Source organism: Salvia splendens, chromosome 14 (genome assembly GCF_004379255.2).
Source record: "Salvia splendens isolate huo1 chromosome 14, SspV2, whole genome shotgun sequence".
NCBI classification, from domain to species: domain Eukaryota; kingdom Viridiplantae; phylum Streptophyta; class Magnoliopsida; order Lamiales; family Lamiaceae; genus Salvia; species Salvia splendens.
Window position 1 is genome coordinate 28,112,714 of NC_056045.1, and position 18,071 is coordinate 28,130,784.

General features: G+C 40.6%; 2 protein-coding genes and 1 long non-coding RNA gene across 4 annotated transcripts; all 3 read right to left on the reverse strand.

Annotated features, from left to right (window-relative positions):
- Nucleotides 1-415: 415 nt before the first annotated feature.
- LOC121763457 lies at nt 416-2,307 on the reverse strand. The gene is made up of 2 exons (XR_006042438.1): nt 2,057-2,307; nt 416-653 (listed from the first exon to the last, which is right to left on the reverse strand). It is a non-coding gene; the product is annotated as an uncharacterized LOC121763457 (long non-coding RNA).
- A 274-nt stretch (nt 2,308-2,581) lies between these two features.
- LOC121765841 (rhodanese-like domain-containing protein 7) lies at nt 2,582-5,421 on the reverse strand. Its single transcript, XM_042162099.1, has 5 exons — nt 5,011-5,421; nt 4,144-4,395; nt 3,962-4,060; nt 3,189-3,461; nt 2,582-3,111 (listed from the first exon to the last, which is right to left on the reverse strand). Exons 1-5 carry the CDS (start codon nt 5,398-5,400, stop codon nt 2,734-2,736), a joined length of 1,392 nt encoding a protein of 463 aa, XP_042018033.1. The 5' UTR covers nt 5,401-5,421; the 3' UTR covers nt 2,582-2,733.
- An 8,355-nt stretch (nt 5,422-13,776) lies between these two features.
- LOC121765515 (WRKY DNA-binding transcription factor 70-like) lies at nt 13,777-15,924 on the reverse strand. 2 transcript variants are annotated; one of them, XM_042161696.1, is made up of 3 exons: nt 15,474-15,924; nt 14,817-14,915; nt 13,777-14,430 (listed from the first exon to the last, which is right to left on the reverse strand). In XM_042161696.1, exons 1-3 carry the CDS (start codon nt 15,776-15,778, stop codon nt 13,953-13,955), a joined length of 882 nt encoding a protein of 293 aa, XP_042017630.1. In that variant the 5' UTR covers nt 15,779-15,924; the 3' UTR covers nt 13,777-13,952. The 2 variants fall into 2 exon arrangements, with proteins under 2 accessions (XP_042017630.1, XP_042017629.1); XM_042161695.1 differs by having other exon boundaries at nt 14,817-14,918; nt 15,474-15,923.
- Between the last annotated feature and the right edge of the window lie 2,147 nt (nt 15,925-18,071).

The window sequence follows — 18,071 nt, forward strand, 5'->3', positions numbered from 1 at the left end:
TCCAACTTGAGGTACCAAGCCTCTCTTTCACAACTCACAAGTCTTTGATTCAATTTTCTTTTTAGATTGTAACATCTTTACTTTATGACTCATTTAGATAGTGATTAATAGAGCTAAATGAGAAGATACTAATATTTACAATAAAACTAATTTATAATATTAAATAACATGCATTAAACAAATGAAGTTATTTTACAGTTGGAGCTTTACGGATAGTTGATGTGGAAATTAAACTGTTTGGAAAACAAATAATACTAGAATTTCATATTTTAGCAGTGGCCGTGATGTATCACCTAGAACTTGAGATTTTAGTTGTTGTGGCAGTGATATAACACCTAAATACTAATATTGCCAAAATAACTCAACAATATGATGAAATCCTCGGTATACCAAAGTATTCAATGAGGGCAAGAAATGAAAGAGAAAGAGAGAAATCAATAGCTTGTGCAAATTAATCCAAAAAAACAAGTACAATGTAGCTTTTACTGGGAAAAGCGTGATTACATAAAATCATTATTATTATTTCATAATCTCTGCTCAGAGTTGCATCAGAAAATCATTACAAAAAGGTTGGATGTGAGACCAAACGCTGCTCTTCACTTCTCTTCAGGCGCAGGTTTCTCAAAAAATGTCTTCCTAATCCAGTCAAAAGGCTGCTCAAATCCCATAAACCAAGGAAAATAAGATCACATTAACCAGAACTTACAAATGAGTAGAATCATATATTTATTCAATTAAAAAAACATAGATGTAAATCTTCACATCTTGTACAAGCCGGACTGGCAACTATCGGCACAACAGATTTCCAAAACAAGATAACAACTTGGTTATGTAGGATATGTAGCAACACAAATTTGATCACACTTTTTCCAGTCCAAATAGAAGTTTTTCAAACAAATTGGTCTCATGAGATTCATCATTCACACATTTATTACTAACACATCATGCTGCAGATGGTTCATGGTTGATTTTAGATAGAAGTAAAACTGCAAATGGAATTACTTATTGATGGGTGTGTAAAACACTAGTTGTGAAAAGTGGCCTGGTAATTTTTAAAGAAGTCGTGGACATGATATTTTTCTTCTATCATTCGAAATGTATGCAACACAAATGATTAACCCTACTACTAAAGATGCCAATGATCTTAACCCAGAGCTTACAAGGCAGACTTGAGATACACTTTAAAGACTAGGTTCACTTTCAAACCCCGCCACTACATGAAGCCAAGGGTTAATCAAAACAAAGAGAGCCAAGTGACACTGACAAGTAACAAACTGAAGAAACGGTCTCATGTCATGACCAGTAAGATATATCGTTGTGGGAGTATACCAGAACTAGCATACTCTTTCATCAATGGTCACTTTGCATTTTGCTTTGCATATTACACTTTAGATAACATCATCGGACTCATTGAAATGTACAGACCAGGTAACGAATTATGCACTACTTTTACAGATACAAATCACCATAGGTATTAGGTACCTGACAGTTGCACAAAAGGATTTAAAGATGTGTAGAAGTGAAATGCATCCAACCATCTTTTATGGACTTCTTATGTACAGGGAACGGTAGAACATATATTAGGATAAAACAAAATGGTAGATTAAAATAGGGGAGCGTGTTCAGCTTACTACATATTGAAAGCCTGAAGATGATAACCGCCCAAAAAAAAATCTTAACATATTTCATGCTTTATATTTTACAAAATAAATCAGTCTATTTGCATATGCCTTTCTTATTATTTTCATATGTCCGTGACTCGCATTTCATTTTTGCATCTAAAATGAACAATGGCTAAGAAGTCGTGAAAATTTTAAGCTCATAGCATTAGAGACGAATTAAAGCTACTCATATTTTCTGCATCCACGGAAATGAGCAGATGTAAAGCATGAGGATCGAGATCTAATTCAAACAATAAATAACACAAATGACAATATACTAACACGTGATTACAACACCTTCACCATTAATAAAACACGCGATTACAGGATCAAACAAGAAATCCACCAGTCGCAAATCGTAAATAAAAAAAACAGGGAAATCGAAATATCGGTACCTGAACAAGGTAGATAGCGGCGGTCCCGGCGGTGACGCCCCAAAGAGCGGCGGCCTGTACATCGGTGGGGTGGAGGCGGGGACGGAGCTTGGATAGACCCGATGCTGCAGCTGGTGGCGCCATAATCGAAGAATGCGAAAACCCTAGATCGATTGAATTATCAAATTGAGATGGAATGTTGAAGCGCAAAAGTGGCAATGGAAAATGGAGTTTATATTCAATGGAATAAACTTAACTAGGTCGTCGCTCAACCATTTCCCCAAAAATATGATAATACTAAAAATAATTAATTCTGCATTACTATTATTTTGATAAAAAAATGGAGTAATTGTTTCCAAATTTACAATCGACAATTAAGTAGAATTATTAATTTTAGATTAATCGCAAAATCTAGATCAATTCAAAAAATCGTAAATTTAACAAATCGTGTTTCGTATTTAAATTGATACTCAATTGAATCACGAGTAAACTTTTTTGAATAAATTCATCAATATTTTCAATCATTAAATGAAATGGAACTTTTGGTTGCTTTTATGGCTAATATTGACTCATTAAAGTCCGACATAATAAATAAGACAAAGATTTCGATCACAATAATCTTACAAAGGAAATAAAAAGTATAAAACCAATGAATCCATTTATCGCAAAATGTCCTACACATAGTTTGATGGAAGGTCTCATATTGAGCTCGACATTTGGTTGCTCTTACTCTCAGGAGTTTGAGCCGTTTTGATCGGTTTCCGGCCTTTGTGTGGGCCCCCGATGATGCCAAACCTCTCGAACTGCTTCTGCCTTGCCCTCGCCCTCTCCTTCTCCTCTTCCGACTTAGAAGAGTAGCAATACGGGCAGCAGACTCCGTACTCCCATTCCGGAGCTTCCATGTCCGCATCACTCACTGGTTTCTTGCAACCGTAGCAGAGTTTGTACGTCCCCTGCACCAGCCCGTGCTCAACAGACACTCGTTTATCAAAGACAAAACATTCCCCTTCCCACAGGCTCTTGTCCTTGGGGACTTCCTCGAGGTATTTCAAGATTCCGCCTCGTAGATGATAGACCTGGAGCATTTCAGCTTGAGTCAGAAAGACCTAGTAACCAGCTGGATCATTGTATTTCAAGAATATCGATATCTAACCTCTTTGAATCCTCGGCTAAGGAGGAAGCTCGAGGCTTTCTCACACCGGATCCCACCAGTGCAGTACATAGCCACCCGGGGCATCTTCTTCTCCGTTTGCTCATCTATGGTCTGTTCAGAATCAGCTTGGCCTACGGCATCATCTGGTTCGTTTAGTTTGAAACTGTCATCCACCCACGTTGGGAACTCTCTGAATGCTGTTGTACAGGGATCAACTGCCCGCTTGAACTTCCCTATTCTGGTTTCATAGTCATTGCGTACATCTATCACCACCTGGACAGCGCAAATTTATGCAAAAGAAAAGATCGAGTTGTTAGAGATTAATGCATAAAAGAGCAGAAATATGTATCAGTATGGAGTTGTTAGAGATTAATGCATAAAAGAGCAGAAATATGTATTACTATGGCGGAGTCGAAACTACAAAATGCTAGGAACCAACTTCATATGCAACAACTTACACAAGGAAGAATAATTTACCAACTATTATTACATTCAATAGATAATACTCGACGGCGAATTAAGACCACAACTGATAACTGGATAATCTTTGGGTGATCTCTACTGCTCCACAAAGGCCAACGTTTGGTCGTTTACATCTTAACAATTAGGTTTGAAGAAATATGAACATGGTTGGACCAGAGGCACAACTCCAAACTACAGACAATAGGTGATAAATGATAACACTTGGTATGATGTCACAATTATATACGCTGACAAGGAAAATCATCGCAACCAAGTTAACCATACTACTAAACATGCAATAAAGATATTACCGTATCTGGATCGCTGATCAAGTTATTCCACTCCCCGGGGCTCACATAGGTACCAACTCTCTCAGTTGGTGATACAGAAGGCATTCCTAGCGTGACTATCTGCAAACAATGAGCAAAAAGTTGTAGCTACCTTCTAGTAAAAGTTTTTTTGAACAACAATTAACAAGCAAATATTTGGTCACCTCTTTTTTCAGCTTGACCCTCACATGATCCCATCGGAAGGGAGCATCTTCCCCGGCAGCGAGAGGAGAACTCTCCATATGTCCGTGGTGAATAGCTTCTTCCTCAGGACTCACAGGGGACTCAATGCACCTCAGCCCCTTTAACCGTTCATCAGCCTGGATGAAATTAAGCACTTCTTCTACGGAATCACAGGTTCCGCACATGGTTCCGTTGATCCCTTCTGGTGCAAGTATTATGCCCCCTGACACACGCTGAGGGTATCAGCTTAGTGAGGCATGACTTGTATAAAAGGGTATTTTCATTAAACAGGTAACTCAAAAATGCCACAGGCAGAAACCTTGTGTGCCTGTGTCGAGTGGGGTGCTAAAGCATGCATAAAGGACATGAACGATCTAACATTTTTATCGAAGTCACTATGCCTAGATGGCTCATTGCACCAGACAGCAATCAGCTTCTTCATCAAAAACCACTTGACAACATTTTATGTTGTAAAATGGTAGACCATGAGATCACAGAGATTCAAGGAAAATTGGGTACATATAGCAATCAACACGAGACTTATTTTGATCCTCGACATATCAATATAACAATCAAACACATGGAATAACTTGTACATATAGCATGAATTATCCATTACCCTCAAAATTGGGTACACATAGAGTTAGTATCTTCTCCACCTATCCTCCCCCAATTATCCGCAGCAAGGGTTTCACATACGAACATTCGATTCAACACATTGAAGAACTCAGTATTTTAGCAATTAAAGTTCAAAGAGCACATGAATCACATTGAAAAAACACAAATCCAGCGTCTCAGTAGTTTATAAAGAGCAAAACGCCCTAACAAGAGAGAGAGGGAGATTCTACCAGCCGCTCACAGAGCTCTTTCAGCGGCTTCCGTAAATGAGCATGGTCCGGGAAATCAGCAAACTTGTAGAACGAAACCACCACCAATGGACACTCCAAGCTTTCTGCGGCAGTCGCGCCAATCGAGAAGCTTCTAGTAGCGAAGCTTTGAGAGAGATGGATAGTAGGCGAGGGGAAAGGGGGTTGAGCAGAATCAGGAAAATGAGGAAAATTTGTAGATTTGGAGGGTAATTCTGAATTGGATTTAGTCATGGCGAGAGAAGGATTTGGGTTAATTGAAGTGGTGGCAGAAGATGAAGATAGCATTCTGAGCGCCGCCGCGGAAGCAGTTCTTTTGTTGAAGATGAGAGAGTGAGAATGTATCCAAACATGGTGTCCTATTAAAACCATTCTATTGTTTGGTGAATACAATTTGCAGTCATGGGATGGATATATAGTAGTCGCGTTTTGGTGATTCCCGTTTGCAAGTATATCGCGTTTTGGTGATTCCCTTTTACCAGTGTAATAGAGTAATAGTAGTGCATTATTAAGCAATTCATTGGGCCCATTTAGGCTAATTAAGCCCAATTATCGATTTATTAAACCATCTCCTGGTCAAAGCCCAATTCATAAGAAGCCCATTTAACCTTTTATTAGTATTATGTTTACAACCCTAAATACATGCCACGTTTTCTTCTTCCTCCTGTAAATGTACTTCTTCAGTTTTTTTATGATCCCATTTTCAAAACACAAGCAAAATTAGACATCGATGCGATTTTGAAAATATTTTGCATGTGGGAATATAGTAAAGTAGCATATAAATCATGGTGCATCTTCAATAGAATCTTATGGAAATTATATTTCTATTTTCTTGACTAAATAAGTTAACGTGGAATTGATAAAAGTCATTATAGTACTCCACTAGATAACGGGTTTTTAAGGGCATTCGAGAATGTAGATAACGGTTTCTCAAGGGTGTTGTACTTTGGGGATACAACAATGGGTCTCACTAAATTAGCTTATGTCACTTCATTAGTCATTGATGGAGTACGTACTAAACATGCCCATCAGCCTAAAGCCCAAGAAAGAGTATCAGTTCGGCGTTACCAAAGAGTTCGGCCCCAGCCTATAGCTCGGTAAGAGCCGACCAATCAAGCTCTACAAAGCTGCTCGGCAATACCGAACTGGGCAATAGTTCAGCAGTTCGGTCTCAGCATCGGCAAAAGCTGCTCGGCAATACCGAACTGGGAGCCACGACCTCCACTACACGATCTATCTAGTGGTGGACCCATGCAGGCTCTCATGACCTCCACGACATCCACGACATAATTACTGATGATGTAAGCCACTGCCTAGTCAGTGGCCATGCAGGATCTCATGACCTCCATGACCTCCACGACTTAGGGTGGTGATGCAAGCCACGATCTCAGTTCAATATATAAATAGAACTTAGATCTGATAGACCAGCATTTACAAACATCAGAAATTCGCGGATTCATCACTGGCGCCGTCTGTGGGAAACCAGAGAACCAAATCTGTGATAAAGCGAATTTTTGATCCTTTTTCCACCACTAAAAAAAAAAAAAAAATGCATACCAGATCACATAACACCCGTGCCTCCGTCCGTGATAACCACGAGGAAGCTAATCCAGCAGCCCATAGGCCTGGAAAGCAGCCTCGTGAGAAATCTGTCTCCAGTTCTCACGAAGAAGGAACAAGCCACTCCAGGAGAGATCGCACCGAGTCTTCCCAGCAGCCCGATTTAAATGAAGCTGTCAAGCTGTTCTTGGCCGAGAAGCAGGAGGAGTTCTTAACCTTCCTGCAGAAGAGCCAACAGCCGGAGAAGACAACGGCGGATTCTCCCTCCTCATCCAGACATGAAAGTCACTACCGCAGTAGTGACGTGTCTTCCAGGAGAAAGAATCCTCAACCCCGACATGTTCCTGTTCCTCCTCGGTACCGGAACCACAGGAGAACTCCATCTCCTCCGTACCGAAGAGATGTCGGGTTCGCCATGTACGGAGCATTAAAGACTCCGTTCTCGGACGATATCACCCGAACTCCTTTGCCGCGGAACTACCGGACACCGTCAATGACTTATGACGGGCTAGTGGATCCTCATGACTTCTTGGGATGCTATCAATATAATATGGCGAACCAGGGTCTCAATGAGGTCCATATGTGCAAGCTGTTCCCCGAGCTGCTCATCGGGAACGCCAGAAGGTGGTTCGACAGCCTTCCTCAAGGCAGCATTAGATCCTACCGAGATCTAATGGATGCTTTCCACAGGAGGTTCTTTCAGAAAGCAGAAGCCCGGATTACTTCGGCTCAGCTGCTTTCTATACGTCAAGGTCACGACGAAAAGATCAGCGACTTCCTGACGAGATTCCATAAGGAATGCCTACAAGTAGATAATCTCAATGATCTACTTGTCATTTCGGCATTCCAAAATGGAATCCTGCCCGGAGCTCTCTACAGAAAGCTCGTGGAGTGCGGTCCGCAAACAGCTCAAGAAATGTGGGACATTGCGGACCAGTTTTCCCGTGCGGATGAGGCAGACCGTCGAAAACGGTCTTTAGACAGCTCATCCCGAGAAGAGAAAAAGAAGCCCGATCAAAGCGGCCAGGTGCTTCCTCGCCGAACTCCTTTTGAAAGAATTCAAAGGGCACCGGTACAAGGCAGATTGGGGCCACGTCTCAATCCTGAGAAGCCGCCCGCTCAGTTCGTACCATTAAACAAGTCAAGAACGGAAATTTTCGAACTACATTCCGATATGTTCGAAAAACCAAAGCGGATGACGAAATCAGCCGCGCGGCGACCTCAGGATCAATATTGCTCCTTCCATCAAGCCCACGGTCACGATACCGAGGAGTGCCGAAATTTGGCTGCAGGTATTGATGTTCTTGTGAAAACAGGAACGTTAAAAAAATACCAAAGCAAGCAGCCGAAAAAGAACAAAAAGCAGAGAGGTGCGAACTGCAATCCTCAGGATCCGAAAAGGCATGAAGATCCCGAAGACGACGACGAGCCGCAATATGATGGAGTAATCCAGACTATTGATGCTCTCCCTGCCGGGAAGACTAAGTCGTCCCTAAAAGCAGAACGCAGAGGTTCCAATCAAGAGGAGCCAACACATAAAAGGCTGAAGAAAGACGAAGTGATTACATTTTCAGATGCCGATCCCGTCCCAGCCATCTCTCCTCACCAAGACGCTATTGTCATTCAAGCCGGAGTGGCAAACAAACTGATCCACAGAGTATTTGTGGATACAGGAGCGTCAGTCAGCGTTCTTTTTAAAGAATGTTTCGATAAAATGGAAGTGGATCCAGCTCGGCTTAGTCCAGCTCCACTTCCTCTGAAAAGTTTCGCCCAGGAGGACACCCGCCCTGAAGGTATTATCAGCCTTCCGATCACGGTGGGAAAAGCGCCTACAAGCTCCAATACGATGATCGAGTTCTTTGTGGTGAAAGCTCGGTCCCCGTACAACATCATCCTGGGGAGAGACTGGCTCAACACAGTTCGGGCCGTTTGCTCTACTTATCACCTCACCATCAAGATCCCCACTAAAGGTGGGATAGCGGTCATCCGAGGTGATCAAAAGAGAGCAAGAGAATGTCTGCAGATTGCGCTTAAAAGTGCCGAGCAATCAGTTCGGCACCATCAAGCATAGCAATCACAGCAACCGGAGTCAGAGGCAAGCGAGATGACCGAAGTCACTTCAGAGCCGAACTCAATGACCGTTCAGTTATACGAAGATGATCCATCCAGAACGGTCAAGATCGGCTTCACAGGAACGCCTCTACTCCGGGAAAAGACCATTCAGCTCCTCAAGGAGTACAAAGATGTCTTTGCATGGTCTTCGTTGGACATGACCGGAGTGCCCCCCGAGGTAATCACTCATCGGTTAAATATTGATCCTTCAATCCGGCCGGTAAAACAGAAGCAAAGACTCTTTGCGGCGGAAAGAAGCCAAGTCATCCATGACGAAGTCCGCCAATTACTAAAAGCGGATGTACTATTCGAGGTGAAATATCCTTCTTGGGTGGCCAATCCTGTGATGATCAAGAAAAAAGGAGGAGGATGGCGGATGTGCATAGATTTTACCGATCTAAACAAGCACTGTCCTAAAGATTGCTATCCCCTTCCGAATATAGATAAAAAAGTAGAAGCTTTGATCGGCTTCGAAATTTTCTGTTTTCTTGATTTATACAAAGGATATCACCAAGTGTTGATGGATGAGAGTGACGCTCCGAAAACAGCTTTCATTACCGATTTCGGCATTTTCGCTTATAAAAAGATGCCATTCGGTTTAAAGAATGCCGGAGCCACTTATCAAAGGATGGTAGACAAGCTTTTTCGGCACCTAATCGGAAAACAGGTTGAAGTGTATGTCGACGACATAGTTGTCAAAAGCAAAAGCACTTCGGAGTACGAAGACAACCTCAAATCCACTCTCGACGTGCTCCGAAAAGCCAACCTCAAACTCAACCCCCAAAAATGTACCTTTTTGGTAGATTCAGGAAAATTTCTGGGTTGTTGGGTTTCAAAGGACGGACTCAAGGCAAATCCCTCAAAAGTTCAGGTTATTCAGAACATGGCGATGCCGAAGTCCATACACGATGTGCAAAGACTAACTGGATGTCTAGCCGCATTGAATAGATTCCTTTCCCAAGCAGCCGAAAAGCAACTGCCGTTCTTCAAAGTGTTAAAAAAGGCACCAAAGTTCGAGTGGGGAGCCGAGCAGAAAAAGGCTTTTGACGAGCTCAAAAGTTATTTAGCCGAGCTTCCAATTCTCTCTGCTCCAACAGATGCCGAAGTGATTTTCTTATACTTAGCGGCATCCGATCAAACCATTAGCGCGGTGCTTGTACGAGAAGAAGGCCTAAAGCAGTTTCCCATCTACTTTACAAGCCGAGCATTAAGAGGTCCAGAAACAAGGTATCAACCTCTGGAAAAAATTGCTCTGGCGTTAGTAAATGCAGCAAGGAGACTGCGGCCATACTTCTATGCTCACAAGGTATGCGTCTTAACCGATCTGCCTCTTCGGCAAATTTTGACCAAGCCAGAAGCATCAGGCAGAATCGCCAAATGGGCCATAGAGCTGGGAGAACACTCAATCGAGTACCTACCTCGGAAAGCCATCAAGGGACAAGCCTTGGCAGATTTTCTTGCAGAGGCCAAGTTCGATCAAGCAATCCCTGTCATTGCCGAACAGAAAAATTCTGCCAATGCCGAACTAGCACAGCCCTTGGAATCCGAAGAGGAGCCGCCGGACTGCTGGAGCGGATTCGTAGATGGAGCTTCGAATAAAACGGGAAGTGGAGCTGGTATTCTGCTTATCGCTCCCGATGGACACGAGGTAACCTATTCACTTCGGTTCTCATTCCCAACCACTAATAACGAAGCCGAATACGAAGCCCTCCTTGCCGGACTCCAGCTAGCGCAAAGTCTATGTATCAAGTCTCTCAAAATCCATTGTGATTCACAAGTCATAGTGAATCACATGTTGGGTACAAGTGAAGCCCGTGATGAGAGGATGAGAAAATATTTAGACAAAGCGCAAAGCATTAGCCGAAGTTTCTCTTATTTTCGGATAATCCGCATTCCCAGAGCGGAAAATAGCCGAGCAGATACCTTAAGTAAGTTGGCCTCAGATCCGAGCTCAAAGGCGGAAGAATTAATGCATCGAAGCATTGATGAAGCCGAGGTACATTCAGTATCCACCTCGCCGAACTGGATGACGCCGATCTTGCAGTATCTGGATCAAGGACAACTGCCCGAGGATAAGAGAGAAGCTCGGAAAATCACATGTCGAGCACTTCGGTACGAACTTCATGAAGGAGTCTTATACAGAAAGTCCTACCTTCAGCCGTTATTACGATGTATAGGGCCAGAAGAGACGGACTACATCCTCAGAGAAGTTCATGAAGGATCGTGCGGCAGCCACATCGGAGCTAGAGCTTTAGCTAAAAAAGTTCTAAGATGAGGATATTATTGGCCAACCATGGTACAAGAGGCAGTGCAGCTCGTCAAGAAGTGTACGAAGTGCCAAATTCATGCAAATATCCCAAGGATGCCGCAGACCGATCTATACACTATGCAAAGCCCTTGGCCTTTCATGCAATGGGGCATAGACATAGTGGGACCACTACCACAAGCTCCTCGGCAAATGAAATTCCTAATCGTTGCCGTGGACTACTTTACGAAGTGGGTGGAAGCTGAACCATTAGCTACGATAACGAGCTCGAAGGCATTGGATTTCGTCTGGAAAAACATAGTGTGCCGATTTGGCATACCCCACATCCTCATCTCGGATAACGGGACTCAGTTCACCGACAAGACGTTCAAAAATTGGTGCCAAGAGCTGAATATTCAACAGCGGTTCACTTCGGTCTCTCATCCACAAGCAAACGGACAAACGGAGGTAACAAATCGTATCCTGGTGAAAGGGTTAAAAGCTCGGTTAGAACAAGCCAAAGGACAATGGGTAGAAAATCTCCCTCAAGTCCTATGGTCCTACCGAACTACACCCACAACCTCCAACGGTGAAACTCCGTACAGTCTTGTGTACGGCACTGAAGCCGTGATTCCGGTGGAGATCGGCATACCCAGTCCCCGAACTCTAAATTTCTCAGCAGAAATGAATGACGACGGACTGAGAGCCGAGCTAGATCTTGCCGAAGAAAGAAGAGAATTGGCATGCATAAAAGCAGCCAAGTACAAGGAGCAAGTAGCCCGGTATTACAACCAAAGGGTGAAGAAGCTGCAATTTCAAGTGGGAGATCTCGTCTTGAGAAACAACGAAGTAAGCCGAGCAGAAAAGCTGGGCAAGCTCGAACCCACATGGGAAGGTCCGTATCGGGTGTCAGAAGTCCTCGGCAAAGGGTCTCACAAATTGGCTCACATGTCAGGAGAACAGGTACCCCGAACGTGGCACATTTCCAACCTCAAGAAGTTCCATTTGTAAGAGACAGTCCGGTCAGTCAGTCTTGAGTCCTGTTCGGTCAATGTGCTTTCTTTGGTTTGCTTGGTCTTTTTGTCTATGTGCGTTTTGTCTATGTGCGTTTTGTCTGTCTATGTGCGTGTCGTCTCTTACAAATGTTGCTGAGGTATCTTGTTCTTCGAAGGCTGATCCCCTTTTTAGAACATATATAAGCTAACGATTGTGAGTCAAAGCTTCTAAAGAGGATACAAGACCACAATTCAGCTTAAACAAGCAGTTCGTCTGAAACGAGCTGCAATAAGCTAACGATTGCGAGTCAAAGCTTCTAAAGAGGATACAAGACCACAATTCAGCTTAAACAAGCAGTTCGTCTGAAACGAGCTGCAATAAGCTAACGATTGCGAGTCAAAGCTTCTAAAGAGGATACAAGACCACAATTCAGCTTAAACAAGCAGTTCGTCTGAAACGAGCTGCAATAAGCCAACGATTGTGAAGTCCAAGCTTCTAAAGAGGATACAAGACCGCAATTCGGCTTAAGAATCAAGCACTTCGTCTGAAACGAACTGCAACGAAAGTCCGATTCTCGCGATAAAACTTGCCTGAATTAGGACAAGGGAAAGTCCGATCCACGCGATAAAACTCGCCGAATTAGGACAAGGGAAAGTCCGATCCCCAAATTAGGACAACGGAAAGTCCGATCCGAGTGATAAAACTCGCCAAATTAGGACACAAGACGAGTCCGGTCAAAGATGTTTATTTCATCAGACCAAAGACGAGTCCGGTCAAAGATGTTTATTTCATCAGACCAAAGACGAGTCCGGTCAAAGATGTTTATTTCATCAGACCAAAGACGAGTCCGGTCAAAGAAGAGTTCACTTCATAAGACCGAGGACAAACATCAACTTACCCTGTACCTTTATCCAGAATGCCGAAGTAATTCACTTCGCTTTTCGGGGGGGGTAGTGATGGAGTACGTACTAAACATGCCCATCAGCCTAAAGCCCAAGAAAGAGTATCAGTTCGGCGTTACCAAAGAGTTCGGCCCCAGCCTATAGCTCGGTAAGAGCCGACCAATCAAGCTCTACAAAGCTGCTCGGCAATACCGAACTGGGCAATAGTTCAGCAGTTCGGTCTCAGCATCGGCAAAAGCTGCTCGGCAATACCGAACTGGGAGCCACGACCTCCACTACACGATCTATCTAGTGGTGGACCCATGCAGGCTCTCATGACCTCCACGACATCCACGACATAATTACTGATGATGTAAGCCACTGCCTAGTCAGTGGCCATGCAGGATCTCATGACCTCCATGACCTCCACGACTTAGGGTGGTGATGCAAGCCACGATCTCAGTTCAATATATAAATAGAACTTAGATCTGATAGACCAGCATTTACAAACATCAGAAATTCGCGGATTCATCAGTCATGTTACAAATTTCATTCATTCACTAGAGAAGAAATTGTTCAATTAGTAGTTGGTGCTATCGATCTTTAGTATTGAAGCATGTTGCTAAATTAGCAACAAGTAGCGCTGAGACAACAAAGTTGTCCAATAAGTAGTTGGTACTATTGATATATACTGTTTTGATAGTTTGTTGCTAGATCAGTGGAGTGGATCCTGATATGTCACTAACAATTTTAGCCGGTTATGGTGGCTATGTTCTTCGATAAATGGCTAACCATAGTTATTCTTTGTCTATTGAGTTGCAAGTCTATTCACGAATAGTGTAAGCTGCTTAAAATCATACATCTTAAATGGACTCATCAAATTGACATGTAATAACTTAACAATAGTACTATGAAAAATGGATCAATTCATTCCCCACGAGGTACTACTGAAGGTAAAGCAAACCTAAACAACCATGTCGGTAACTTTATCAAAATCTCAATAAAAACTGTACAAAATTTAATTACTAGTGCACACAACTTCCATTTAGGAAGGCCAACATTATTACACCCCAATGTAATAATATTTCGTATGTACTATACACTAGGGGGGAGAAAGAAAATAAAAAAGCTCAATACATCTGATCAAAATACTTGAAATTTTGTATGTCGCAAAGCTGATCAACTTCCATATCAAGCCCATGCAAAGTAGTAGATTCGACTTCATCTTGGTAGGGGGCCCACACTGGCTCGTATTCGAGCCCAGTGATGTCGTGCCACGGGTCCTCCAACGTAGATTTGGCCTCGTTTGACACGTCCTCGCTCACACACTCCTCACGTTTCACTGATGAGACAACCAAGGGTTTTTTGGTGGAATTAATGCAAAATTGGCCGTGTTTGTCTTGTTCGGATGGGTTGCTTGTCTGAAAGCTGATCAGGTTCGGGTCAATCGGGTCGGAATCCAACACAAGTGGAGGGGCCCTTAGTGTCTCATTGCATGTATGGTGGTTCAAGTATGTGGTTTGGTACATGACTTCATCTCCTTTGATTCTTTGCACTTGTTTTAAGGCTTTGCAGCCTTCTTTCTTGTGGGTGCACCTGAAGTAGCTCCTGGTACAACACAAATCAACTCTCATGATTGTAGAAGAAAAACTAGAAATATCAAGTTCAAGAAATGGAAACTAATCATGAAGATTTACCATCCGTATTGTCAACTTGTTATCTCATTTCATTTGGTGGTATTGATTATAGTTTATTTCTTTTTCATCAAATGAATAAATAAATCAATGCATGATGATGGAAAGAAGCTAGAAGGCATGCATAATGCTGTGTGCACAAGTTGCACTATTATGGTACCCCACAATTATATATAAATATATACATAAATGAAAGCATGTATTATTCATTATTTCTTTCATCCACATGAATCTATAATGAAATCAAGATAATTTTTTTATTTAAATAAGATTTTAAAAAAAAATTGAAGAATTAATTACCTGGGATAGTCGGCACCAAAGATGGTCTTCTGTCCATATTTTCTCCAAGCATAATTATCTTCCATAGATGGAGATATTTTTTCCCATGAATCTGAGGTCCTTCTGAATCCAACATATAAATCATTAATCTTCCATAAGAGTATGATAATCAAACAGATCAATCATCATGGATAACCTTTTTGGTAAGTACACGGTTAAAAAATCCAGTGAAAAGTGTAATATAAAAGGCAAAAAAGCAGAAAAGTAAACACCGACCTCTATTATTGTTGTTTTCTATCAAGTTGCTAACACTATTCATGAATGAGTCACTGATCAAGTTGATGATTACACACAATCAACGTCACACACAATTCATGTATATAGATACATTAAATTTGTAGATTACTTATACACATTAACGTTTTGATTAGCTTAGTTTAGTAAAAAAAGAGAGGATATTTTATGTTCATTAATTATGGCTCACGCAAATCCAGCTCAAAAAATTTGAAAAAATAATAATTAAAATACTTCAATTTAGACCAATCTCAACCCTAAAATTAATATAATATAACACAAATTATAGTTTTTTTTATATAATTTCAGATGAGTTATCTACCCTACCAAACTGTCGACAAATATAATATATATAAATAAATTATTTAATTCTTTATTCCTCACCTCCGTTTGTAGCAGCCCCGCCGGTCTTTGACCACGCGCTTCTTCTTGCTGCCGGAGTCGCCGTAGGAGGCGGCGCCGTCAGCGGCGGGGATCTGGTCGGAGGTGCAGGAGCTGAGCTCGGAGAGAGAATCAGAGAAAGATCTGTAGATTTGGAAGGCGAGTTTCTCCGCGGAAACCGGTCCGCGATCTTGGACCGGTTCGCGGAGAAGGGTTTGAAGCTGGACCGCAATCTCCTTCCCTTTAACCAGCTTCACCATAGCATTTCTCTTCCTTGCATGAAAATTATCGAAACTCAAACTCCCCATTTTCTCTCTCTGTAAATATATATCACGCACAGTGCGTGTTGTGGTGTGTTTGCTGTCTGTGCTGTTTTTGTGTATGAAGGCTTAAAAAAGGGGGGTTGGGTTAATTTGGAGGAAAGAGAGAGGAAGCGAGGTGGAAAAAACCCTCGAAATATCAAGGGTTTGGATATATATAAAATGGGGGGAGAAAATGGAAAAAAATGGAGTGACGTCATGGTTGTGACATCATTTGGTGACGTTGGGGTTGGAAGTGATATGTTTTTGCGGATTTGAGATTGGCGTTTCAGAGTGTCGGCTGTGGAGTATCCATCAAGGCCGTTGAGGGTAGCTGTGGGCACTCAATCAACGGTGGAGATGTGGCGTGTCGGGATTGGTGTAATTAAATACTTGTGTGGTGGTACAAATAATGTAGAAGGAAATTGGGTAGGTTTGAAATTTATTACTGCATCCTTTTTTGTGTTATTTCATGTGTGACTGGACTCACTTATCTTAAACTTATGTACTTCCTTTTTTATACAGTAGGAGTATTAATTTTTTAAGAATAATTAGTCGTATAAAATAGAATAATTTTTTATTATAAAAAGAATGACTAAATAGTTTGAAATTGTCCAAAATTGAATATGATTCAAGTAATTGGAAAGAAGGAGAGAGTAAGATTTAATTATCTTTTGGATAGGTTTGCATTTTCTTAATGCATCCTTTTTTGTGTGTAATTGGATGTGTAATAGGAGTAGTCTGTCTTAAAATTACTATGAGATTTAATTATTGTTTGAGTGGGTTTGAATTTTCTTACCATCCTCCTTTGCGTTATTGCATGTATCTATTATTAGTAGTTTCTGAAAATTATAGTACTAGAATTTAATTATTTCTTATCCTTCAAATAAATAACTATAAAAGATCGCACAATCGATATTGAAAATAAATACTCTCTCCGTGACTCCATTATTGTAAACGATCAATCATCATTATTTTTTCAGTAATTGGCAAAAGAGTACGTATCACTTTCTTTTTTTGTCCTTTCTTGGACCCACATATAGTTGATGCTTCATTTACTCGAAACACTTTTACCATATGATTATTTATTAGTAAAATTTACGGTGAACTTCGTTATATAAGTATATTACTTTTTTTTTTTTTTTTTTTTTTTTGTCCCTAAAAGTAATATACTTATATAACGAACGGAGGGAGTAAGAGTAACTAATTTATGGAATAAAGAAATTAAAATAGGACTCATTAAGATTCGGACATTGATGTTAAGAAAAGAGTAGTTTATAATAAATCGGGAAAAAGATTATTTGATCAGTTGATAGTATATTTTTTTAAAAAAAATAAGAGAGATAAAGATTGGTTTCAATTAATAACTAGAGTAGAGAAACTGAAGAAAAAACAAGTGGTGTAAATAATGACTAATTAATGAGTTATGTTGTGTATTTGCAATGTAGTAGTGAATTTATATTTAGACAGTGACTTGTTGAAATATGGCGTCCAAATAAGAAAAGTGATTTGGGACGAAGTGAATTGGATTATTTGTGATGAAGTAAATTCTATTTTAAATAGTGGTTTATTATAGTAGGGCGTTCAATAAAAAGTTAGTTTGGGATGTATTCAATTATTTGGGACGTAGACTATTTTAAAATAAATCTAAATAGCAAAGATAACTTTTTGTTGATATTGTATTGGTCAGGAAAGTTAAAGAGAGGAAAAATCATTTTAATAAATAAAGTACTTAGAAGAAAGTAAAATAAACAAGTCAATAAATATGACATGTGATGTAAATAAATAAGCTCCATTAGATTGATGGAGTATTTGTTATGTGGTGAATTTCTATTTTACTTACATAATGATCTATTGAAATCAAAGTAAGAAAAAGATGACGTATTAGTTAGGGATTGAGTGACTACCAAATTTGATAAACTTGAATGTGTCACTCCTATAAATTAATACAACTCCGCAAACAATACCAAAATCAATCATGTCAATTTATATTCCAAACAGAAAAATATTGGAGTATGAATAAGTATTGTTCATTAATTAGGCAAAATTATTCCATAATCTATTCCAGAGTTAATATATTAATAGTAGTCATTTTCTCATTATAAGAATAAAAACATAAAATTAAAAATTAAAATAATAGTTACTTTTAAATATCAATTTACTTCTATATTGCATAGTTAAAGAGCTTCGTCTATATCTATTCTTGGTCGATGTGAATTAAAGATACACTATACAGTGTAAAAATATTATTTTTATTTTTTATTTTTAGTGGATATTATTACTCACACAAATTAATTCTAAT